This window comes from Pogona vitticeps, chromosome 12 (genome assembly GCF_051106095.1).
Source record: "Pogona vitticeps strain Pit_001003342236 chromosome 12, PviZW2.1, whole genome shotgun sequence".
Classification (NCBI taxonomy): Eukaryota; Metazoa; Chordata; class Lepidosauria; order Squamata; family Agamidae; genus Pogona; species Pogona vitticeps.
Window position 1 is genome coordinate 8,417,705 of NC_135794.1, and position 24,272 is coordinate 8,441,976.

The window sequence follows — 24,272 nt, forward strand, 5'->3', positions numbered from 1 at the left end:
AGGGGGAGGAAAGGAGATTAGTTAGGGATGGGAAAGGAAAGGGGGAGGAAAGGAGATTAGTTAGGGATGGGAAAGGAAAGAGGGAGGAAAGGAGATTAGTAAGGGTTGGGAAAGGAAAGAGGGAGGAAAGGAGATTAGTTAGGGATGGGAAAGGAAAGAGGGAGGAAAGGAGATTAGTTAGGGAAGTGAAAGGAAAGGAAAGGGGGAGGAAAGGAGATTAGTTAGGGAAGGGAAAGGAAAGGGGGAGGAAAGGAGATTAGTTAGGGATGGGAAAGGAAAGAGGGAGGAAAGGAGATTAGTTAGGGATGGGAAAGGAAAGGGGGAGGAAAGGAGATTAGTTAGGGATGGGAAAGGAAAGAGGGAGGAAAGGAGATTAGTTAGGGAAGTGAAAGGAAAGGAAAGGGGGAGGAAAGGAGATTAGTTAGGGAAGGGAAAGGAAAGGGGGAGGAAAGGAGATTAGTTAGGGATGGGAAAGGAAAGGGGGAGGAAAGGAGATTAGTTAGGGATGGGAAAGGAAAGGGGGAGGAAAGGAGATTAGTTAGGGAAGGGAAAGGAAAGGGGGAGGAAAGGAGATTAGTTAGGGATGGGAAAGGAAAGAGGGAGGAAAGGAGATTAGTTAGGGATGGGAAAGGAAAGAGGGAGGAAAGGAGATTAGTTAGGGATGGGAAAGGAAAGGGGGAGGAAAGGAGATTAGTTAGGGATGGGAAAGGAAAGGGGGAGGAAAGGAGATTAGTTAGGGATGGGAAAGGAAAGAGGGAGGAAAGGAGATTAGTTAGGGATGGGAAAGGAAAGAGGGAGGAAAGGAGATTAGTTAGGGATGGGAAAGGAAAGAGGGAGGAAAGGAGATTAGTTAGGGAAGTGAAAGGAAAGGAAAGGGGGAGGAAAGGAGATTAGTTAGGGATGGGAAAGGAAAGGGGGAGGAAAGGAGATTAGTTAGGGAAGGGAAAGGAAAGGGGGAGGAAAGGAGATTAGTTAGGAATGGGAAAGGAAAGAGGGAGGAAAGGAGATTAGTTAGGGATGGGAAAGGAAAGAGGGAGGAAAGGAGATTAGTTAGGGATGGGAAAGGAAAGAGGGAGGAAAGGAGATTAGTTAGGGATGGGAAAGGAAAGAGGAAGGAAAGGAGATTAGTTAGGGATGGGAAAGGAAAGAGGGAGGAAAGGAGTTTAGATAGAGATGGGAAAGGAAAGGGGGAGGAAAGGAGATTAGTTAGGGATGGGAAAGGAAAGGGGGAGGAAAGGAGATTAGTTAGGGATGGGAAAGGAAAGAGGAAGGAAAGGAGATTAGTTAGGGATGGGAAAGGAAAGAGGGAGGAAAGGAGTTTAGATAGGGATGGGAAAGGAAAGGGGGAGGAAAGGAGATTAGTTAGGGAAGGGAAAGGAAAGGAAATGGGGAGGAAAGGAGATTAGTTAGGGAAGGGAAAGGAAAGGAAAGGGGGAGGAAAGGAGATTAGTTAGGGATGGGAAAGGAAAGGGGGAGGAAAGGAGATTAGTTAGGGATGGGAAAGGAAAGGGGGAGGAAAGGAGATTAGTTAGGGATGGGAAAGGAAAGGGGGAGGAAAGGAGATTAGTTAGGGAAGGGAAAGGAAAGGGGGAGGAAAGGAGATTAGTTAGGGAAGGGAAAGTAAAGAGGGAGGAAAGGAGATTAGTTAGGGATGGGAAAGGAAAGAGGGAGGAAAGGAGATTAGTTAGGGATGGGAAAGGAAAGGGGGAGGAAAGGAGATTAGTTAGGGATGGGAAAGGAAAGAGGGAGGAAAGGAGATTAGTTAGGGAAGGGAAAGGAAAGGAAAGGGGGAGGAAAGGAGATTAGTTAGGGATGGGAAAGGAAAGAGGGAGGAAAGGAGATTAGTTAGGGAAGGGAAAGGAAAGGAAAGGGGGAGGAAAGGAGATTAGTTAGGGATGGGAAAGGAAAGGGGGAGGAAAGGAGTTTAGATAGGGATTGGAAAGGAAAGGGGGAGGAAAGGAGATTAGTTAGGAATGGGAAAGGAAAGACAGAGGAAATGAGTTTAGATAGGGATGGGAAAGGAAAGGGGGAGGAAAGGAGTTTAGACAGGGTTGGAAAAAGGAAAGGGGGAGGAAAGGAGTTTAGATAAGGATGGGAAAGGAAAGGGGGAGGAAAAGAGTTTAGGTAGGGATGGGAAAGGAAAGGTTTAGGAAAGGAATTTAGATAGGGATGGGAAAAACCCACAACAACCATCTATATATATTTTTTGTACCAAATTGGAAACCTCTGATTTTTGTCTGGGTTTATTTGATCAGTGTGACCAGAAAGTTTAATCCCCCTCAGTTTGTCTTCATCTTATTATTATGGTTTTTTTAACCTATGGTTGTGCATCTCCTTTGCTTTGCCATTTTTTCTTCAATGATCTAAATAATTCTTCAACAAAAGAAGATTCAGGAAGAAGAGCTGTCTTCAATCCCTGACGGATTCCAGTTCCTCAGAGAAGATCAGCGGTGGACCAAACCTGCAGAATTCATTCGTTACCTGACCTTCTCTAGGCCAGAGGAGGATCTGAGAAATGGCGAGGAGTTGGTACCCTCAAACCTGAGCCTCTCCCTTCTTTTCTCAACGTCGAATCCGTCGGCCTGTTCCTCCAGTCCCACGAGTCAGTTCTTGGATCTCGTCCGATGGTTGGCGAATGCCCGGCTGTAGAAGTTCTCTTTCATGGGGTGAAGCCTTTGCTCTCGATGGATGGCCTGGAAGAAGAAAAGAGCAAGAAAGCAATGGAAAGTCTGCGGAGAGGCCCTGGAGGGTCCTTCTGATGTTTCCAAGGAACGTTTGAGCTCACTTCCCCCCTTTGTCAATGAAGCACATTAACCCTTCTTTCTAAGGATCTAGCGGTGTGATCACACGAGGAAAAAGGTCTCCATTCAGGCTGCCTGTAGAGTAACCCGGTGCCCTCACTTTCCCGGCTCCAGTCCAACCCTGATGCGTTTCCAAGGTGTGCCTTTCGGGAGGAGCTCAGAGAAAAACGGTTGTAACAAAGGAGAAATTACCTTCTCCTCTTGTGCTGCTGTTGAACCCTCCCCGCCACCTCCACCTCCCCTCAAGTTGCTCCTTCCTCAACCGCCGCCACCACCACCGCCGCGTCCAGAGTTGGTTATTCGGCCTTCTCTCCCACAACACCTGGGTGGAGTACTTCAGGAACGCCATGTAAAACCAACCCTGGCTGTTAAAACTATAGAAAACCATTTTAGAACCACATACGTACATTTAGTGCCGGCGAAAACCAAGTAGCCGCCGGTACCACGTGGCTGAATTCTGAGTGGTGCGGCTTCCACGCGTGGCGTCGTCCTGAAGTTCTGCCCTCTTTTGATGGACGTGGTCCTGTAGAGCTTCCGCTGCTGATTGCAGGGTTGTGCTCGCGTCCCCCTGCAATGGGGCGAGTTCTGAAACAAGAGGTGGGCAAAGCATCCACAGATCAACCCTGCATTAGGCGGCCAATGCGGGAGCTCAACGCTTGGGCTTCCTCCAGACCCTCCGGAATCCAATGTCTGGTCAATGGAGGGTCAAACCCGTATTTTGTGATGGGGCCTCCTTCTGGAAGCGAAAGGAATCTTCATCTTCCCTCCCTTTCTTCCCCCCAACGACCCACCCATTCTTTCAGCAAGGAGAGAGCACTGAGGTGGGCAGCGAGACCCGATGGCCCCCATCGCTCCCGTGCCTTACCGGTCAGAAGACGCTGCAGCGTTCTTTCGTCTAGCGCTGTGACTGGGGTGCTCTGGAGGAGGGCTCCTAAGGGAAAGGCATGAAGGGAGCAGAGGGTCAGGTGGCCTTTCCCGAGGCCGGGTTGTGGGGAGGATTTGGACCGAAAGGAAGCGCCCCTCCCACTATTCTCCCTTTGCCCACAGAAGCTGCTAGATGGGATTCCTTGGAAGTCGAGAGAGGGCTCGACCCTTCCCGATGGTGGGAATCCGCTTGAGGCTGCTTCCGACACCCTCACTGAGCAGGGGTTGTAGCACGAATTCCATATAAAAAGGAAAACAAAAGTTGGAGAGGGGTTAATGAGGGAGAAGAGGAAGCTGGTAAGACCCGAAGCGTGACAGAATTGACCCCCTGGAGAGCACGTGCATTTCTGAGGGAAAACTTCCGTAGAGTTTCCAAAAGAAGTGAAGAGGGAGGGAGACTGGGGTAGAGGGTAGCTGGGCGACATTTGAGCCCCGTCGGCACTTCTTGGAGGTTTTGAGACCCTCGTAGGTGTCTCTTCCCTTCCTCCGGCCTCCCTGACTTCTGGGATTTGTGGAAGGGCCCTTCAGATCCTTCAAGAGACCATCTTCTCCCTCAGAACTGCTGCCCAGCCCGGTGGTTCAGACCTCTCTTTGGGATTCCCCGCTGGGCCGCTCAGAGGATTGTCCGGTTACCTGAGATCTCCACAGCTCTCCTTTGGAGCTCTTCCTGCCTGCTCTGGAAGTAGGGCACAAGGTCTCTCTGGAGGCCCATGCTCAGGTGGGGGCCCTCTTGGACCTAAAGAGGGAGGTAAAAATCACTTCAGTTCATTGTGCCGCCCAAATCCATGGTCAAAAGAACACCATGATACTCCTGAGGGTGACGGCAAGGATTTTATTCAAGTCTTGGGCCGATACCTCACAATGCTGTGTTGCCTTTTTTGAAAGAGACACTTTTTGGGTGTTTTTTTTCCTGATTACTACTGTACATGTCAGTAAAACCGATCCATCCCTTTTTCCAGCTTACGAGAACGGCCAGATTCCTTTCAGGGGTTCTGTCCTGTTTGTTCCTCACTTGCCACATCCAATCGACAAGGTCTCCGTCTGCACCTCCGTGGTGGAACCGGAGGCACGACCGGGCGTGTGGGTGCAACGGGCCCTGGCACCTGGTCTCCTCGCCGCAGGGAGGATGGAAAGCCAGGCTTCCGGAGTCCTAGTCCACCGCTCTGTCCACTACATACACCACCCTGGGTTCTCTGTGGCTGACGAGGGAGTGTGTCCTCTCGTCCCTGCGTGGCCGAAGGAGCTGGATTCGGTTCCTGCCAACCTTCCAGAGAAGGCTGTCAAGGGGTAGCCTTGGAACCAGATCAGAACCAGATTTTTTTCTTCATTGGGGAGTTTTAGTAGGAGACTCGTGTCATGCTTTTCAAACACTGCAACCGTTTATGATTAGATTTCAACTTTGGTGTTGTTGTTTTTTAAATAATTATAAAAGCCCCCTTGGAACCTTTCGGAAAGATGTGGCCAATACATTAGCTAGCAATGACAGTCTACTTAGGCTTGGTTAATTCAACTCCCTGTCCCTCCCCCGCCTTCTCACTCCCGGTCCAAAAGCCTCTCTTCCCCCCCCCCCTTCTCTCTTGCTCACTAGCTGTTGGCAGAGAGCGTTTATGTTGCTGCTCTCGGTGGTCTGGTGCAGCTGCTGAAGGTGTCTTTTGGTCACAAAGGGCAGACACTGCAAAAAGGCCGTTTTGCATGCCTAAAAAAGGAGAGGAAAAGACAGAGAATGGACTTTCAAATTTCGGATGTACGCATCATACGAAGATAAGGCATGCACCATACACACATAAAGCATCCATAATGCCAGCAGGTAGATTTACAAGCTTTCCTCCAAAATCAGGCCAGCTTGAGTGCTGCTCATCTTTATCTAGCCCAAGATCACATCGAGTCCCATTTCAGAAAAGTCTGTTTGAAGCCGTCTTTGTCCAATTTATGTATTTGAAAAGACCTCTTGATACAAAGTGGGTTCTTAAGGAGGAAAGGCCTTTTCAGACCATATCACCTCGGCTGACCCCTGGACGTCTGACCAGGCTGGAGGCAGCCTGACTTCCTGGATGGGCCTCCTGTCCTTGAGGTGCTGGTCCGGGAGAAGCCTGGTCTCCCGCACCCACCAGCCCAGCCTTCCAACAAGGTCGGATGTGCAGCAGGGACCCCCCTCGAAGAGAGGGCCTTCCAGGTGTCTTGGCCCAAAGTGGCTGAGACTTTCTTGCTGAAACTCAGCCCTCGGATTAGAACAGAAATCTCAGCCATCCGGCTCAGATCTATTTCAGAGTGTGGAAAAGCTTCTTTACGGGAGGAAGAGATGCAACATTTTCTCTCTTTTTTTGGCATGGCAGCTTCCAGACCCCCCTCTCTCCCTTACTCCCTTACAATCCAGTCCAAAACAGCCATGTTTCCATGCTCTGCTCGCTTGGTGCCCCAATTCCCACACTGTGGGTTCCTCTATTTCCCTGAGCTCCATGGGGACATCCCCAGGCGCCATCGTCTCCTGTGCAAGGAGCAGAACCAAGCGCCGAAGAAAGGCTGGCTGAGCATTCTGCAGTTGAGCAGAGGGCAGGACGGAGGCCCAGCCAAGGGGTCATCGGGTCCCGTGGGATCCTGGGACTGTTGCTTAGAGAAAACCCCCAGCATCCTCTTTCGGGGAGGTTGCTGGCACTCGGAAGCTGTCTCCCAACCAGGTCTCTCTGGGCCACGGACGGGACGTTCGAAATAGGGTTGGGGGCTTAGATCAGAAGTCATTTTGTCTTAAGAAGGGAAAACACCTTGAAAATTCTCAACATCCTATGTAACATCTACTTTAAAAATACATTTTGCAGGAAAACAGAGAACTATACATATGTAACCAATGCCTTAATGCTCCAGTCCTACCTCTGAAACTTTGGGGTTCGGGTCGCCCTGATAGATGAGCAAGAGTGCCAAGTTTTCTTTCACTAGATTGGCAAAGAAGGTCTTGTACCCCTGCTTGGCCCGGGTGGCCAAGGCACCGAAGAGATGGAACGCTGCAGCACGGATAGCATCGTCCTCCTAAAACCGGGGAAAGACAAGGCTTCACCTTCATGGACAGCAAAGCCACTCTTTGGCAAGAGATCAAAAAGGCACCGTAACGTTTTGGCGAAGAGGAGGAAGGCCCCGGAATCTGCCCGGCCTCGTCCGTGTGTCCGACGGCTCAGGGAGGAGCCCTGTCCGGGCCTTGGACAGACCTCCCCTCCTCGGCGGCTCGCTCACTCGCTCGCGGCGCTCAGCAAAGGAGGGCTTGCCTTTTCCTAGTGGAAACCTAGGGCGACCGGCATCCCTGGGAGGCTCCTTAGGAGCAGGTGAAGGTTTCTCCCCTCTTAGTGGAGGCCCTGGCTAAGGGGATGGGTCGCCCTGAAGGCTGAGTTCTTCCCTCATGGGGTGGAAGAGAGATTATGAAGTTTCCAAGGGCCTGGGAAGAGGAGGAGGAGGAGGAGGAGGCAGGCTCCCCTGGTGCCATCACAGGGAACCACTCCACCCACGTGGGTCAGTTCAGACTGGCAGCCCTTTTGTCAACGTGGACAGGCAAACCCTCTCCTGAGCAGGGCTTGTAAAGCGGTGGGTATCTGGAGGGGGAAGGCCCTCGTCCGCTGATGGCATGGCTGGCCAGTCTCCAGATTTCTGGCCTAGCCCTCCCTGGAGATCCCTGGGATGGAACTTGGGCTCTGGGTGATGGTCTCTGTCTCCGACAGATACTTCAAGCCCCTAAGAATTCCCTCAGTCATCCTGACACGGGCCCTCGTGGGACCGTAGGATTAGGATCCCTCGATGGCCGAGGAGCAGGCGTGGAGGGAGGAGAGCAGCCGAGTTTGTCGAAGTCTGTTTGAAAATAACAGAAGATCTGACACTCGAGACTGGTTCTCGGCCTCTTCTCGGCGGGATCTACCGAGGATCTTGTTTCCCACCCGTGACCAGAGAAGCCTCTCTTGTGGTGAGGATCATCAGCTCAGAAACCGTCTCTGGGCGGACAGTGGGCAAAGCTAGAACATCAGCCATGCCTGGGAAGGGGAGATCTCGGCTCTCCTGAGTCAGGGAGGGAAAGGGGGGTGGGCCCTTGGAGGGGGGAGACGGCCATCCACTTACCTCAGAGAGGTACTTGCTGGCCCTCCAGCAGAGATCGCGGAAGAGGAAGGCCACTTTCCCCATCCTCAGGCACGGCACAACGAGCGCCAGTGCCTCCAGAGCTTCGTCAACCGCCGCGCTGTCCCGGAGGTGGTTGAAGAGAAGGATGAGAAGGTCCTTCTTCAGTCCTTTCACCTGGAAGGAGGAGACAAGACCAGGACCCTCTCTCAGCCCCTCGTCCTTCCCCAGAGCCCGCTGGCCAGAGGAGGTGGCGGGTCGGAGCCCAGGCCTTCTTCCCTAGCGGGCGACCCGCACCTCCCAGGGGCTTCCCTTCCGAAAAAAAGCTCGCTTTCTGCTCTCCCAGAAGGTAGTCCCAAAACGGGTGGGTTGAAAGGACAAGGAAGGCGATGAGGAATCCAGGCGAGGAAGATCATCCTGATCAGAAGAGGTGTCTGAGGAAAGGGCCGGCTGCCTTGTCTGCTTTGGGGATTGGCACCGTGTCGCTGAAGACGGGCGTGGGCGCCGCGCAGAACCCGGTGAGTGGACTGGGCGAGTTCTAAGGGAGCGAGGGACCCTCGGTGGCACCTCTGGGGCCGCGCTTCGTCCTCGCCTCCCCGGGAATAGGACTACGAAGTGCCCGTCTCTCTACTCGGCAGGAATGGAGAGCCGGACAGGCTTCAGCTTTTTAGTAAAGAGAGGATGGGGGGAAGAGGTCATGGTTGACCTGACTTGGTGCCGGAGGTTCCCACGACCACCAGCCCTTGGAAGGCTGGACCACCACTGGGTCCACCTGAGATTGGCCTTTGGCCCTCCGTGGATCCACCGAGGTGGACTGGAATCCAGGAAAGGGCACCGAACCCCCTTCTTCTCCAAAGTGCCCTGAATGTGGATTTTCTACCGTTTCTGGCGTCTCTGGATTGGTCCCTGCTTTTATCCCCAGCGAGGAGGGAATGGGGAGGGCGTGTCTTGAACCCATTACCAGCCCACGCCTTTTGAAACAAGGGCCGCTCCAGGGGGGGAAGGGCTGACCTGGTCCGGTGCCACCAGGAGAAGGCGGCCAAGGCTGCGCAGGGCCATGCGGCGGATCCCGGCGTTCTGATCTTCCACGTTCCGGATCAGGGTCGGAACGAAGGCCCTGAGTGCGGCCCATCGGGTAAAGCTGGGCTCCTGAATCACCTGCAAGAGTTCGAGACGTTCGTTACACCCTGCGTCCCTGGGCCCTTCGGCCTCCGGAGCTCAGCCTTCTGACCCTGCCAGAATCAAGGGACTCGGAGTTTCAAAGAGGGACGTAAATCTGGCCTCATTTGTGTGTGCAAGAAAGGACAGTTTCTTCCTCCTCGTTCCATGCGGTGCCATATATTTCTTGCCCGTTTCATCTAGGGCAAGTCCAATGTTCTCAGCTGAGGGAGGAGACCTCTGCCTTCCACAAGGATCTGCTTAGCTCCGTGGGCAAGTACAGAACCAGAAAACAGCCCCAGATCCCCCCCCCAGTGCCCCAACCCCTGGCTCTCACCTCTGTGAAGAGAGCGGTTCCTGCGAGCCGCAGCTTTTCTGAGCTGGCATCCATCCAGGGGAGGACGTCCTGGATGACCTGGTCTTTCAGCAAGCCGTTCTCCAGCAAGCACCTGGGAGAGAGGATGAACAAGGGAACCGTCAAGGAGAAGACCAGCTTCCACAACTGCTGCCCAGGGAAGGAGCCGGGCCAATTGGACTTGGGGCAGGGAGAGGTTGCCCTCCGTGGGAGGAGTTGTGGGTGCAGGTCGCCCTGGAATGCAGGAAGGGTGGCCGGATGCGTGCATGAAAAGCGCCCCACAAGTGCGAGAATGGGAGGGAGAAAACAGATTTGGGCAGACATAGAGGCAGGGAGACTGGTAGAGCTGAACAGCAGGAGATGAAGAACTGTAACCCTCCACATTTATGAGCCAGAGCGTGAGCAGACCTGGAGAACCCAAAGGAACACAAAATCTATTGACTTCAATTAAACTCGTTCTTCCTCCTCGCTACACCTCTCACCTGAGCACAAGTACCAACAGAATGAAAAAGAGGAGTAGAAGCTGAAAGCCAATGAACAAAGAACTAGCTTGCTTGCTTGCTTCCCTTCATTTCCTTCCCTTTCCTTCTTCCTCCTTTCCTTCCTTCCTTCCTTCCTTCCTTCCTTCCTTCCTTCCTTCCTTCCTTCCTTCCTTCCTTCCTTCCTTCCTTCCTTCCTTCCTTCCTTCCTTCCTTCCTTCCTTCCTTCCTTCCTTCCTTCCTTCCTTCCTTCTCTTCCTTCCTTCCTTCCTTAATTTCCTTCCTTCCTTCCTTAATTTCCTTCCTTCCTTCCTTCCTTCCTTCCTTCCTTCCTTCCTTCCTCCCTCCCTCCCTCCCTTCTATCCTTCCTTCCCTTCCCTTCCCTTCCCTTCCCTTCCCTTCCCTTCCCTTCCCTTCCCTTCTTCCTCCCTCCCTCCCTCCCTCCCTCCTTCCTTCCAGGTTTCGATTTCCCAACAGAGGGAGAAGGAGGGGAGGTGGGGAGCACCTTGGATGGGATGAGCTTCTGGGGGTGCCACCACCCCTGCCTTTCTGTCATCAGGGGAGCAGGAGGGGAAATGGCAGGACTCCGTTTCCCACAGGGGACTAGGGATGCTTCTTGGGAAGCCCCTACGCCAGACGTGGGGCAACCCCACTCTCCCTCCTTTGCTTCTCATGATCCACTGTGGCCGATGATCCAGGCTGGAGGCCATTCTACAGCCACCTGGACGACCAGCCATCGCAGGGAAAGACAACCTGTGTCTCCTGGGCTCCACCTCCCAGAATCTCACCAGCCCCAGAGCCCTTTCCTCTCCTTCGGCTATTCATAAGTCACTTACTTGGTCAACTGGCAAAGGCCCTCAGGGTGGGTCCGAGGATCCCCGAGTAAGGCCCAGAAGTCTGCCGTCTTGATCTCCTCCTGGGATGCAATTGGTGTCCCCTTCACGACCAGAGCCTTCAGGGTGTCCACAGAGAGGCTGCAGAAGGAAAGGACCCAGAGAGGGCCTCAGAATCGCCCCCCCCTCCAAAGAAGAAGAAGAAGAAGAAGAAGAAGAAGAAGAAGAAGAAGAAGAAGAAGAAGAAGAAGAAGAAGAAGAAGAAGAAGAAGAAGAAGAAGAAGAAGAAGAAGAAGAAGAAGAAGAAGAAGAAGAAGAAGAAGAAGCGGGGAAATTCCAGGAGCAGGGCTGGCAAAGACCTCCACGCGGCCGGGAGAGGATGCCGCCTTCGGCCCAGAAGGGGACCCGGGCAGAGGTTCGTGGGATGGGGCCATTCCTTGCTGCACGTAAGACGTGGGCACGCTTCCCCCATGCAGAAAGACTGCCTGCCCCCCCCAAAAAAAACCCACCCCTCAGGCTTGCAGGTTTCCCAAGCCTGCCCAAGGGAGGGGACGTTACCTGCAAGGGTTCCCGGGCGTCAGGTGCTGCTCCCTCAGGAACAGCCTGCGGCGACCCTCACACGGGGGCATCTTCTGCCCCAGGGTTTGGCTGACCTGCCACAGGAGGGTGAACAGGAGCTCCGGGAACACCTTCTGGAGATCCACCTCAGAGGGCAGTCCTGAGAGGACCTCAAAGATCGCACAGGTGGCCTGAAGAGGGGAGGAAGAGGAAGGGAACGGGGGGGGGGAGAAGAGAGACCAGGTGTTACTGGGGGTCTCAGATCCTCCCCTCCTCCCCAAGGCAAGGGTTCTGGCCTCCTTGGAGCCACCCATTTCAGCGGCTCTCAGAGCAGAACAGCCGAGACGGTTTTCCCAACGTGGTCTCAAAGGATGGGCCATCCCGTGTCCCTTGGAGCGTACTTTGAGCGGTTCTTCCTCCGCATAGTCCCCGCTTTCATCAATGCTAGAGCTGGTTGTTGATCCGAGGATGGAGGGCTGGTTCACACACGACATCAGCTTGGCCAGGACTCGCACAGCCAGGGATGGGTCTCGATCGAAAGACCTCCACAGCTTGCCAGTCTCGCTATAAGGAGAGAAGGTGGGAGTTGCAGAGATGGCCTGAGCCTGGACTTGGCCTTCAGAACCAGCAGCTTGGGCGCAAGAAGCCCCTGGTGGGTCTGCACCGCCCGGCAGTGAGAAACCAATTTCTCACAGGGCAAGGAGAAACCTTGTGTGGGGTCTCCCACCAGGACTGCATCCGTCCTTTCGATCTAAGCGCCCCAGTTAAGGGACCGGGGCCTGACCGAGAAGAAAGAAGCCTCTTCCCCCAAGGACGGAAAGCTGTCTTTTCCCTCCAGCACCCACCTGTCCAAGGGGAGGCTTCGGCGGAGGAGGTGGCCCAAGACTGTGTCCAGGTGGGAGCGGGCCATGATGCAGACCGCCTCCAGCAGGACCTCCTCCATGCCTCCCTGAGTGATGATCGGCAGGTGGCTGCAGAAAGTATCGAGGAGCTCGGGCACCTGGAAGGAGCAAGACGGGGATCCCTGGCTCAGATTTGCTCTTGTAAAGCTAATCCTCCAGATTATTTCATCATAAAAGCAATGCTTCAGTGAAGAATGGTTTTATTTCTTTATTATTCTATTTAGCAATCAGAAGGACAAAATTACTCTTCCTGCCCCCCTGAAAGGACACCGTTCTCATTTGAGCAAGTCTTAGCTTGGCTGAAGTGACTTGGAACGGAAGCCCATCTATTGGGGCCTCCAGTGAGCTCACGACCACAGTGGCGCCCCCTTGCCGCTGCCCCCCCCGGGTTGAGGTGACAGCCCACGTGGTTTATAGAGCTGGGCCCACGTCTGGACGTGGCCAGAAAGGTCGTCCCAAGACCCCTTTGTCCAGATGAAGGGCCAACCTAGAGAAAACAACGGGGATGAATAGGAGACGAAAAGGGCCTTTTTTGGACTACAGCACCCAGAATCCCCCACCCGAGGTGGCCATGGCTCTGCTGGCTGAGAAATTCTGGATTCTGCAGAATGGCAGAAGTTTACAAAAGGAAGTTCAGCATCCTTTGGGCAAAGCTGAAAAGATGCAGGTGGAGATCTCTTTCTGACTTCTGCATCTCCTGCCTGGAGAAAAGGAGGGTTCCTGGCAAATGGCTACCTTGCTCTTCATGGCCTCCCCATGGTTTTGGAGGTTGGCGAGCAACCAGTAACCACCAGCCCTGGCATAGCTGGGAATCCCTGACACGAGGTCTTCCAGGATGGCTTCGGTGAAGTCCAACAGCTGATCCTTCGCGAGATGGATGCTGACCACCTGCCAAAAAAAGAAAGGACAGGCTTTTTTTCTGTAGCTCAGACCTTCTCCTTCCCCAGTGAGATTTCCTGCCAGACCAAGGATGGGCAGCTCTATGCTTTTCCAAAGAGTCCTGCCCAAGGATTTTGCCCAGGGATTGCAGGAATTCTCTGCATCTTGCTCTTTCTTCCAAAACAAGGCGGCCTTGGCACTTCCCCGTGGACTCCAGCAGGTTCCCCTAGAGAACCGGAAAGGCCCCAATGTGGGCTTGGAGTTGGACAAGGACTGGAGCCTCTCCGCGAGGACACAGGACGGCTCAGGCCACCCGGATTTCATACCCAGGCACCTCATCTCAGAGATGAAGGCACTGCCAATGAGCCTGGCCATTGACTCGGCTCGCTGAGAAAACAGGACTCCAACCGATTCGGGAGGTGGATGTGACCCAGGCGCTCGGGAGATTCCCACCCGATCAAGGGAATCACCTTAGCCAGTCTGGCCCAAGCCCCAGACAGATCGGTGGGGACTTCTGCCTGGAGATCACAGAGGGCAGACGTCACCTCTTTTTCTTCCGCCTCCGTGATTCTCGATCCGCCTGGAAAGAAAAGAGGGTGAATCATGTTATAAAGCCTGTGCTCTCGTTTAGGTAAAGAAATGGACTGCTTTAGAAACTGACATAAGATAGAAATCAGAAGGACATGATTTAAATCTAGGATGGCACCACCTTCCTAGGGTATCAAAAAGCAAAAGACGATAAACCATTGAAGAACCATCTGATAAGGAAAGCTTTAAACTGGGTATGGACCAAGATCCGGGAAGAAAAGGACCAGAAAGTTCCTGAATGGGTCTCACCCACAGAAGCATTCACACAACCCACATTAATGGGGAAAAAGAAACTCTATTGAGATTTAGAGGTTTGTTAAAAGCGGCCTTAAGTGTGAGAGTAAGGGAAGAACTAGAAGAACAAGGCACAATACTTGATTGGTGGGCAAAAACACAAAGAGACTCAAGATGTACAAGCGATAAAGCAGTCGTTTTTTGTAAGGAAAACCGCATAAGTTACTTCTTCTGAATGTAAGGGAAAAACGGATTAAAATGTGGTATCGTTATCTACCAGAATTCAAAACGCAAGATGAAATAGTTAAACAATGTATGACAAATCGGGCCCAAAATGTGGGCCACAATATTAACTGAAAGTCAGGGTCACAAATCTGGGAAGGGAATGTTGACTAAAGAAAGGAACAAACAGAGAAGCAGACCAGGAAAAAAAAATCGCTGACTTGCTAGTTCGGGTTGGTTCGGGGTCGTCTAAACTGGAGGACTCAAAGTTTTCGGAATCAACTGATTTTGCCCGATTTAACCAACTTCCTACTCCATGTCACCCCACCCCAGCCTGCCCCTTCCCTTCCCACTGTCCGCCACTGCTTCCCTGCCTTGTCCGGCCACCTCTCTCTTTCCTTTGGTTTTGGACTCCTAAAGTCATGAATTGGTGACACATAAAACGTCACTGGAAAGAACCAAAAAGGGCTCAAAGTGGAATTCACACCCACAGGGTCCCTCATTGTTAAAACTAACATGGGTCAACCTGGGATTCTTGGTGTCCTCTAATGGCTAAACCAATTTGTTTGAAGGTCATCCTCGTCATTTTCTAAGCCCTGATTTGCAGGCTTGGGGATGAAGCCACCTCGAACGGGCAGCGTTTTTCACCCTTGGGATCTGACGCCTTGAAGGAGCACCTTCTGCCTCCCCTGAGGATAATCCCCTTGTCCGTTTGTAAGTGGGGTCCATCTCAGCTGGAAAGAGGTTTCCCGGGGTCCTACATCCATCCAGGTTCACCTCCAGACAGAGTCACTCCAAGAACGCTAGCGGTCACAGAGTGAAGGCACCCATTGATTGGCCTTGAAGCCCTTGATCCCATCTCCCTCCACACACGCATTCTCACCTTGAATATGAATCAGGCAGCCTATGCACTTGGCTGCCCATTGCCGGCATGCGATGGAGTTCTCCAGGATGTAAGGGGCTAGGAAGGATACCGCAAAACCGTAACCTTTGAAATTCTCTCCGTCCTACCAAGAAGAGAATAAAACCGATTGAAATGGCCTTGGAAGGCCTGAGGATTTGCAGAACCAACCTCTCCTCCAAGATCTGCAGCAGAAGGGATTCTCGGAGGCCTGAAACAGACCTTACAGAGAGCCTGGTCATTGACGCGAATCGCATGTTCATCTTGCCAAGAGGCGAAGGAGGTGGCCTTCCTGTGTTTGTGAAAGCCAACTTCCAAGGGAACCCTCCTTGCCTTTGGAAGGCCAGTCCCCAAACCAAGCAAGCTCGTCTGCATCGTCCCAGAGGGGAGAGGAGCTCTGGATCAGGCCTGCCCTCAGCCCTTGGGGCCGCCTTCTTGTCCAGGCTTGGGACACATCAGGCTGGCATAGGTGGGAAGAGAAACGGGGAGGAAAGCCACAGCCAGCCCGGGTCCAAGGTGAGCCCACCTGGCTCTACAGCCCCTGCTGTGGGAGGTGCTACCGGGAGGGGAGTGAGTGTCAATCGAGGAGAAGACAGTCCTAGTGGAGACCCAGGGCGGTCGCCAGACTCTCGTCTCCTCTGAGACGTCTGTTCTGCAAAGTCACTTCTGCTCTTTGGTGCTGATTGAGAAGGAAACCATTCATTGCTCCTTTCTTGGACACCATCAATGATTTCCATCACTCTGAAAATGCACACCCACCCCACCCCAAGACCAAAGGCATGAAGCCTGATGGGCATCGGATGGAAGGGAACCAGATGGACGTGCATATCACCACATCAGCAGAGCAGAAATGGCCTCTACCCTTCGAAAGAAAGGCATTCCCTTCTATAGACACACTCAAGCTGAGTTCTCTCATGCTTGTCCCATCTGATCCGATGGCCGAGCCCACACAGGAGAAGATGAAATCCTTACTCTAGAGAAGCCCCCGGGCTGGGAAAGGCTGGCCTAAAGTCATGGAGCCCAAGTCCAAAGACACCAAGGAGAGGGAGAGTTTTGCCTCTTTCCGGGGAGCCTTCCTGAATATCGGGACTCTTCCCACAGGGTCTTCTGGTCGGCCAGCAAGAGGAGGAGGAGGAGGCGGGAGGAAGAGGAGGAGGACTCACCGGAAGACGAAAGCTGGCCTGGAAGGGAGCCAGAACCTGGAAGCTGGCCTGCAGGGCCCTCTCTCGGCTCCCCTCACACTCCAGGAACCAGGGCTCGATCGGCTGGAGGCCAAGCAAGAACACAGACCCGTTTATGAGACCTCTCTGAGAGGCAAACCTTTTCCATTTTACAAACCTATTCTGCTTTTCCTTGAGATATCCCTCAGCCGGATGGGAGCCACGTAGCCCATCTGGCTGCCAAACACAGCTGGTCATTCATGGCCCGGTGGGTGAACTGTGGAAATGGTGAGAGAGAGGGAAGGCTCCCCCCCCCCCCGATCTACATGTTGTGGATCATCCCTCCTTCGAGCACTCCCGGAGAGCTCAGGGGTTCAGGGCTCTGGCTGTGGAAGTGAGAGGTGGGGAGTTCGATTCCCCACTCGGCCTCCTCGAGGAGGGCCCAGACTTAGGCCTCCCTTCCGGCTCGGCCGTTCTAAGAGGCAACCTCACTTCGCTCTTGAGGAAAGCTTTCGTGTCTGAGAGATCAGTCTGGGCGATGCAGACTGGCTGGGACAGGTGGAGAGGAGGGCCACGAGGGTGATCCGGGGACCGAAAACCAAGCCCTGTGAGGAAAGACGGAAGAAACTGGGCATGGTTAACCTTGAGGAAAGAAGGCCGAGAGGTGGTCACACTGAGGAGGGGCAGGAGGGGTTCTCAGTCATGCCAAAGCGCATAAGCACATAAGGGGATGATGGACTCAAGGGACAGGAAACCAGATTCCTGTCGAACGATGGAACCAAGGATCTGGCCGAGCGCTCCGACACTGGAGGCCCTCCAGAGAAAGATGGACAACTGCGTGTCAGATCTAGTTTGATCCTATATAAATACTGAAATGATCTGATGGGGACAATTCGGACAATATGCTAATTAAAGATTATCCTCAATTTATAGTTTGACCATGAAATTGGCAAAGTTTCTGCAATACTGAATGTAAATGCCAATCCAGGGGATTTCCTTTTGGGTTTATGCTTACCTGGAACATGACATCAATCCTCTCTGTGGTTGGCTCTTCTGTAACGAGGACCTCGAAGAGTTTCCCCATGGCCTCAACGGATCTGGTGTACATGAGCTGAAAGGACAACCCAGGGAATGAGGCCCGAGAGCTACACCGTTCCCCTGACGCCATGGGCTCCTCATAAACCAGGGGGTGGGCAAAGCGAGGCCCAGCAAAGAGTGGAAACAAACAGACATTGACCGCACAATGACATTAGGATGTTTAAGAGGCCTTGGCGGTTTAAAAAAAAAAAGGCAAAGCGACATTTCAGCCTTCTATCCTCTTCTATATTGCATCCTCCTATGCAATAGGATGTTTCAGGAAAGCTCCCATCAGAGGTTAAAAAGGAAGACCTAGAAGAAAACCTGCCTGACATACCTCGATGTTGGACGCATCCTGTTCATCATATGCTATCCTTTTAAGACGCTCCAGGGGAGGGAGGAGAAAGAGACTCTTGATGACTCCGTCCAGCATTTCCCGGAGAGCTTCCACTGGCAGGCGCGGCTTGAGGTGGCTAGCAGAAGGAAGGTAGATTGAGAATCCAGACAGAGGTTTACAAAGGTCCCAGGCAGAAAGGCAGCCCAAATCTCAGGCTGGCTCTTTCTCATTCTGATCTACATGTGAGAGCATCGTGACAAGCAATCAGACTGCCTCTGCCTCTGTATAATCATTGGCGAGTGGGCAGGGCAAGGACAGCAGCTTTGGAGGACTGTGTCTCTGGAGGGAAACCCTATGGCCTTGAAGCCAGCTGGCAGCCTCACTTCCCTGCCCGTCTCGTGCCCGTCAACCAAACGCACTGACAGGGGAGCCCCCATGTCACATCGAAGAGCCGCCCCCGCCCCACACCAGTTGCTCCCTGAGGGAGGCCTCCCTAGCCCAGCTGGCCTCTCCGTTGCCTATCGATAACTTACCTCAGGGAGACTAAGGCCAAGATGGTTGCTGGGAGAAGGGAGCTTCTCAAGTTTTCGAGGCGCTCCGTCCCAAGAAAGGCCTGAAGACCCCCGTGGTGGTGGTGGTGGTGGTGGTGGTGGTGGTGGTGGAAGGAGCAAAGAAGAAGGAGAAACAAGAAGGAGGGGGAGGAGAGATCAGGGTTTCATCCACTCAACAGAGGATACGACCAAAATGCTTTCTAAAATCGCCCAGAAGGGGGTTGAAGGTGCTTTCCTGAGGGGGAGTCCCGTCTTTTCCACGGACAGCCATTCCCCGAGGTGTTGGGGCTACAACCGTTCTGAGCAGAGCTGCCGGCTGGACACTTTGCTCCCAAGGAGACCCCTCCCCAAAGAGCGTGTGGGGCTCTCGTGGTGGAAGCCCTCCAAGAAGGGTCTCCCTGGCGGAGCTTCCAAAAGTCTCCTTTGTGCCACGAGGAAGACCCCCCCCGGGTCTGAAGAGACACCCCCTCCCTCTTCTGGGCTTTCTGGGAACCCCACCGGACCCTTCGGGTGTCCCACCCCCCCACGTTGCTTACCAACAAAGCCTCCAAGAGCTCTTTTTTGCAGCCCAGCTGGAAGTTCCCGTCCTGGGCTTCAGAGATGGCTTTGCAGATGCTGGCGACGCTCTCGCAGAAGATCAGCTTCAGGTGAGTGTCCTGTCTTGCCTAAAAGAACCCAATGGTCATCATCCTCCTCCTTTGGTACTGGTACCAAATGTATGTCTACAATCTGCTTGTTTAACTTCCCTCAGCAGGGAGATCATGAACCTGGGGGCAGCCCCTGAGAAGGCTTCCTCTTGCCTCCCCACCAGATTCGCCTCGAACGATGGTGAGTCTCTCTCAGAAAAGATCAAACCCGAGAGAAGGATGTGGTTCAAAGAGCCTTGCCCAAAGTCAGGAAGGATTTCGTTCAAGACTCTGCGAAACCACCAGCCACAGAAACCGCAGTGAGCAGACACGAATTCCACAGGGGTGGGAAGGAACCCCTTTTAAGGAATTCTGTCGGCCTATCAAGCTGATTTCTCTCGGGTCCCTCCACCTCAAGAAAGAAGCCTCCTCAAAGGGTTGATCGTGTGAGGATCCTTTCGCAGTCCTGCCGCCTTCCGAGAGCCAGCATGCTATAGCCAGTTGAGTTTGGAACGGGGCTCAGATCGCGGCCTGGCCCTGGGAACTCGCGAGCGGGAGTCAACCCTGGAGGCCTTCAAGAGCCAACTCGACAACCCTCGGTCGGATCTGCTTTGATTCGGATTCCTGCCTCGAGCAGAGGGTTGGACTCGATGGCCTCCCAACTCCAGGATTCCAGGATTCCAGGGTGAGCTTGGTGTGAACGTCTCCCACCCTCTGGAAGCGGAACGAGGGCTGCCATCCAGAAGCGACTGGACAGGGCAACAACAATAGCAAGCCCTCCCCCCCCCCCCCGGTTCATGCCGTCTGGCGGCATCTCTCTAGGATTCCTCAAGTGGGGGGAGGAGTTGATCATCATCATCCTCATCATCATCATCATAGTAGGACAAGAGATTCCACTAGGGGAAATGCCACATATGAATAGGGGCCCTAGCAGGGGCCCTCCATCCTGCTTCCACTTCAAGGGGAAAAATTCGGACACGGAGGTGCCCGATCACACCCTCAGATCTGCGACAGCTTACCTGGCTCTCAATTTTGACTCCCAGGACCTGAAAAATAAAATGGAGAAACTGACCTCTTTGCACAAGCCTAGAAAGGCAGCTGGCCTTTTTTAAATTTATTGTTTAAAATGTTAAGGACACAGGCCTTGGGCCAGGGGATAAACGGCTTTGCTATGCAAATGGCGCAGAATCATCAGAGGGGTTTCCCCCTCAATGGTCTGGATTTTTCTTGAACGGTTCTGAATGGAAAAAGCCCAAAACTGAATGCTTCTTGGCAGATGTCACCTCTTCCTTGCTAGGAAGGAGGGAAGTGAGATTTCGGGATTGAGACAGGCATTTAAAAGAGAGATCAATTCTCTCTCTCTCTCTCTCTCTCTCTCTCGTTCTTTCTTTCTCTTTGTTTTGGCTCCCAGAAAGAGATTTCCTCAGAGCCAGATGCCTAGACAATCCAAGATGAGCACTGAAAGTGGCCACTCATGAAACAAAACCTACAAAATGCAGGGGATGAAGGTGAGGGAAGTCAGCTACTATGGCAACCAGACATCTTTTAGCACTTGAGGAGCACCACTTCTGAATAGGAGCTAAGCGTCTCATCTGCTTCAGTTCTCAGTGAGGCAAGAAAAGGCTAATGGCAGCACCCTGAGACACACAAGCTGCAATGTGGCACCTGAATTTTAGGGCAGGTCACTTTGGCTGGTTTCTGGAGTACAGTGAACTCCCTCTCTTCCATTCCCACCCCTCCCCACAGCGACCTGCTCCCTCCGTGCCCCATTTCACCAGAATCCAACCCTCCGACCCCCTTCTACTTCTTACCTGGAAGCTCATCCTGTAAAGTTTGAGGACTTTCTTCAGGATCTCTGCCTCCCCACTCTTCAACAGGAACTCTTTGGGGGCCCGGATGGCAACCCGGCTGTAGGCCAGGATCAGGGTCTTAAGGAGGTGCCCTCGCCTGCCAGTCTTGTAATCCTAAGTAGGCAACAGAAAGGGGTGTTTTAGCAAGGTGGAGGCTGCTACCTTATCATCTGTTTGTCTGTCTGTCTCTCTCTGCCCGTTTCCCTCTTCTGTCCCTTCTTTGATCGCCATGGCAGCAGGATTGATTTGGTTTTATCAAATTACTTATGTCCTGTGATCTGGGGATGAGTGGGGGAAGGCGGACTGACTTTCCACCATTAAAAATGCTTCAGGATTGTATGCTTAACTTCAGTTTTTGGGTGTTGGAAACAATCCAGCACTCCACCTGTCTCATCTGCAGAAGCCCAGGGGCTGAAATCCTGTTGAGCAGCTCCGCAGGCACAATGATTCTGTGCACAAATCGACTGCAGAAGATGCCGCTTGGTGACAGGCTTCTCTTGGCAATTTTGGGGTTCTGCACCCTGAAATTGCCATCAAGCAGCAGCAATGGGCTCATAATGAGCAGGGATTTGCCACCAATGAGGATGATGTCATCCCCAGGTGCAGGTGGAGCTGCCCAACAGGAATTCAGCCACAGAATGCACTGCTGAGTCGTATGTCAACACTTAGGTAAATCCCATCAGTTGAGCAAACCTCCTCATTCTGCAGCCAGCGATCCCATGGAATGTGAAGATGAATGGCTGGCATTAGAGGAGGCTCAGGCTCCAGTTTTAGATCCTGTTGAATCCAGGGTGGCTTATTTGAGAGTTGGCATTGACCTGCTGGCCCCGTCCACTGGCTTACCTTATGGTGAGTGAGGAGGGCAGACAGCCCCATCTTGAGATCTATGCCAGCTCCGCAGTCATCCAAGGTGGCCAGGGTCAGATCTAAATGGTCCAGCGCAGCAAAGGAAAGGATTTCGGCAACTTTCTGTAAGGGGGGTGGGGGGGGAGGGGACCGAGAGAGAGAAAAAAATTGGAGAAGGGATGCTGATGTGAGAAATGACTTAAACTGGATTAGATCTCCCCGTGTGGAAGGGAGGGAAGACCACCCCTAGCACACCATCATGTTCCTGACTCTGTGGCATCCTAGCACAGCCAGGTGCTCTTCACTCCCTTGCAATGTTGTGGAGGGTTTCAACTTAAGAGAGGTAGAAAACCCTTCTTGGTTGAAGAGCAGGGCGTCCATCTATTAAGAAGCCGCCACCGTCCCCACCCACCCCCCAAAGGACAAAAGAGACGCCAGGTGGGTACAGAACTCTGAAGGCTGCCCTGAATCGCTAGAGACTCACCTCTTTCTCGGCTGCTTCCAAATAATTGGCGTTCTCAATCAAACGCTCCAGCCAGTGCAGGACGTACGTGCGGTCCGCGCAGCAGGCCAGTGACAAGCCCAGGACTTGATAGAGGACGCTCTGAAAGAGAAGGAGGGGTAGACCGGGGGGGGAGGTTTCAGTCGAACAATCGGACACCTGTCTAGATCTTTGGGTCGGCGGTCCTTCACTGGAGGCCGTCCAGCAGAGGCTGGACAACTCCGGCCGAAATCCGGTTGCTTGGTGTGGAAAGTGGCCCTCGAGAAGGCCCACTGAAGCAACAGAATCCTGAGGGAGGCGTCGACCCATCCCACCCCCGCCCATTCAAGGGGCCTCCACCAGGGCGACTTCCTAGGCGAAGCAACAGGATTTCCGCCACTATGTTCTGCAGCAGCTGCTTTGGACGAATGTTGGCTGAGAGGGACTGAGGTCTCCCCCAGGTTGCAGCAGCTTTCCATGCTTGGGGGAGAAGCTGAGGGGCCACAGGACTGCGCGTTTTACGAGAAACGGGGGAACGAACCTTTTCAAGGGACCCGTCTGCATAGCTGCCCATCTGATCTTCCAGGGCTAAGATCAGGTTCTTGGTCCACCTGTCGTCCTCCATGGTCTTCAGGGACCTCCTCAGGAACTAGGAAGGAGAGCATGAATGAATCCAGACATTTGGTTCACGAGGGCCTCGACGTCTGCTCCTAAGACTCCACTCCTGCCCTTTCCCCTGCCCAAATGCCTTAAAAATGTCCTTGGAAAATCACTTCTTAAAGAAATGGAGACTATGACTTCCCACAGGAGCTGAGGGGAAAAGGGGCTAAGCACTCTCTTCACCTAGTCTAAAGCCAATGGGCTGCCAAACCGGAGAGCCAAAATGGACCAGCTTGGTCTCCGAGTCAAACACTGGGGGAGGACGGTTCTCCGCTGTGTCCTACGTCGTCTACACCTGTCTGTCCTTCTTCCCATTTGCTGCCCAGGGCATCTGACTTCACAGGCTCTTCCTTTTTGCCCTCAGGCTAATGGACCAGAGTCCAGGAGAACCCACCCCCACCCCCAGCCTGGTCTGTCGAAGAGATCCCTCTTCTCCCTCCAGCCAGTTCCTGGTCGAAGAAGAGCAGAACCTCACCTGCAGAAGCTTCTGCTGCCACTCAGGTTGGCTTCCTCTGGTGCCTTCTGGAAGGAAAAGAGGACATCGTTGTACCAACTCAATTGGGACGGGGGTGGGTGGGTGTGGGTGTGGTGTAGAGTTTGGGACCGTATTTTTCAAGAGTAGTACTTGAGCCATGACTTCTTGAAATGGAATCTGTTGGTCATCCCTCACTGTTTAAAGAGGAACGTCCTACTAACGTACTCTTAAAAATAGGCAAAAACCTCCCTCTTAGAGACCCCCAGGCAGGATTTTGAAAGGCATCTCTAAATATAATTGGCTACATGTGAAAAAAGGAGGCAAAAGTAATCTGTTTACCAATTGTGGTGCTATTTCACAAGAATAATATTTCCTTACTATCCCTCAAACTAGCCAAGGATGGTCAACATCATCACTTGGAACACATGACTTTCACACTATAGGTGTGTCATGCACAAGGTGTAGACATTTTTCACAATCTTTCAAGTACCAAATGGTAGGAAAATCAGTCCTGTTTTTATTGTCTGTGCCCTGTTTTTGTGTGTACCCTATTAGTAAACATCGTGATCTTTACATATAGATTCAAAATATATAGAGAGAGCGACATCATCAAAATGACTAAAGTTCTCTGACATGTTAATAGAATCCATGTAAAAATACAAATAGAAAATGAATGTATGTTACAAAAGTAACATAACTATTTCCTTACTGTTTCCTTTATGAATTTGAAAACTGCTCAGAGACTTTAAGCCACCCCCCCATGCCTGCCAGAACCTATATAGAGGTCCACCTGCTTCGTGTACGTTCCTTTGGAGGTGGGGGGGGGCTGTCTAGGGAAGCACTTCAGAACTGGGGCAAAAGGTCTGAAAAGGCAAACCTATTTTTGGATTGCTAGGTGCTCCTGAATTCGTCCAGGAAAAAATCCAAAATCAGGTGAACGGATAAAACGAATGTCAGGAACTTTAGAAAAATGGAAGCAAGATCAAGGGGCCTTCTGGAAGACAGCGCTATTCCTCGGATAGCTTGCAAAGTGAAGCGCAGCACTTTTAAGATTTTGAGAGGGGCCGGGGGGGCGGGAAAGCATTTCACCATGAATCCTCCTGTCAGGCACCCATCGGGCGACCTACCTGCCTGGCAATACCCCCAAAGCACTGGGATTTGCTGCGCCCACAGATGAACAACAGCCTCGTGGATGTCAGCTTGCAGGGCGTGCAGAAGCTGGAGGGCCCAGAAGCCTCTTTGGCTCCCGGAGGAGGACAATACCTGTAGGCAGGAGAGGAGACATG

The 24,272-nt window shown here is 52.8% G+C and overlaps 1 protein-coding gene and 1 long non-coding RNA gene across 2 annotated transcripts in view; both read right to left on the reverse strand.

Moving 5' to 3' along the window:
* Nucleotides 1–2,092: 2,092 nt before the first annotated feature.
* Nucleotides 2,093–3,926, reverse strand: LOC140702365 (uncharacterized). Its single transcript, XR_012081491.2, has 3 exons — nt 3,667–3,926; nt 3,209–3,386; nt 2,093–2,693 (listed from the first exon to the last, which is right to left on the reverse strand). It is a non-coding gene; the product is annotated as an uncharacterized LOC140702365 (long non-coding RNA).
* A 2,646-nt stretch (nt 3,927–6,572) lies between these two features.
* Nucleotides 6,573–24,272, reverse strand: part of LOC140702371 (maestro heat-like repeat-containing protein family member 2B) — a 32,136-nt gene continuing 14,436 nt past the window's right edge. Inside the window, exons 13-34 of the mRNA XM_078381048.1 lie at nt 24,114–24,249; nt 22,987–23,033; nt 22,393–22,500; nt 21,855–21,974; nt 21,368–21,493; nt 20,486–20,638; nt 19,694–19,720; nt 18,585–18,713; nt 17,099–17,326; nt 16,087–16,188; nt 14,906–15,029; nt 13,449–13,558; nt 12,738–12,987; nt 12,525–12,586; nt 12,043–12,197; nt 11,599–11,761; nt 11,198–11,388; nt 10,643–10,780; nt 9,310–9,421; nt 8,826–8,972; nt 7,818–7,991; nt 6,573–6,746 (exon numbers count right to left, since the gene is read on the reverse strand). Of these exons, the coding sequence (XP_078237174.1) occupies nt 6,573–6,746; nt 7,818–7,991; nt 8,826–8,972; nt 9,310–9,421; nt 10,643–10,780; nt 11,198–11,388; nt 11,599–11,761; nt 12,043–12,197; nt 12,525–12,586; nt 12,738–12,987; nt 13,449–13,558; nt 14,906–15,029; nt 16,087–16,188; nt 17,099–17,326; nt 18,585–18,713; nt 19,694–19,720; nt 20,486–20,638; nt 21,368–21,493; nt 21,855–21,974; nt 22,393–22,500; nt 22,987–23,033; nt 24,114–24,249 (2,976 nt within the window). The remainder of the gene's footprint in view (nt 6,747–7,817; nt 7,992–8,825; nt 8,973–9,309; nt 9,422–10,642; nt 10,781–11,197; nt 11,389–11,598; nt 11,762–12,042; nt 12,198–12,524; nt 12,587–12,737; nt 12,988–13,448; nt 13,559–14,905; nt 15,030–16,086; nt 16,189–17,098; nt 17,327–18,584; nt 18,714–19,693; nt 19,721–20,485; nt 20,639–21,367; nt 21,494–21,854; nt 21,975–22,392; nt 22,501–22,986; nt 23,034–24,113; nt 24,250–24,272) is intronic.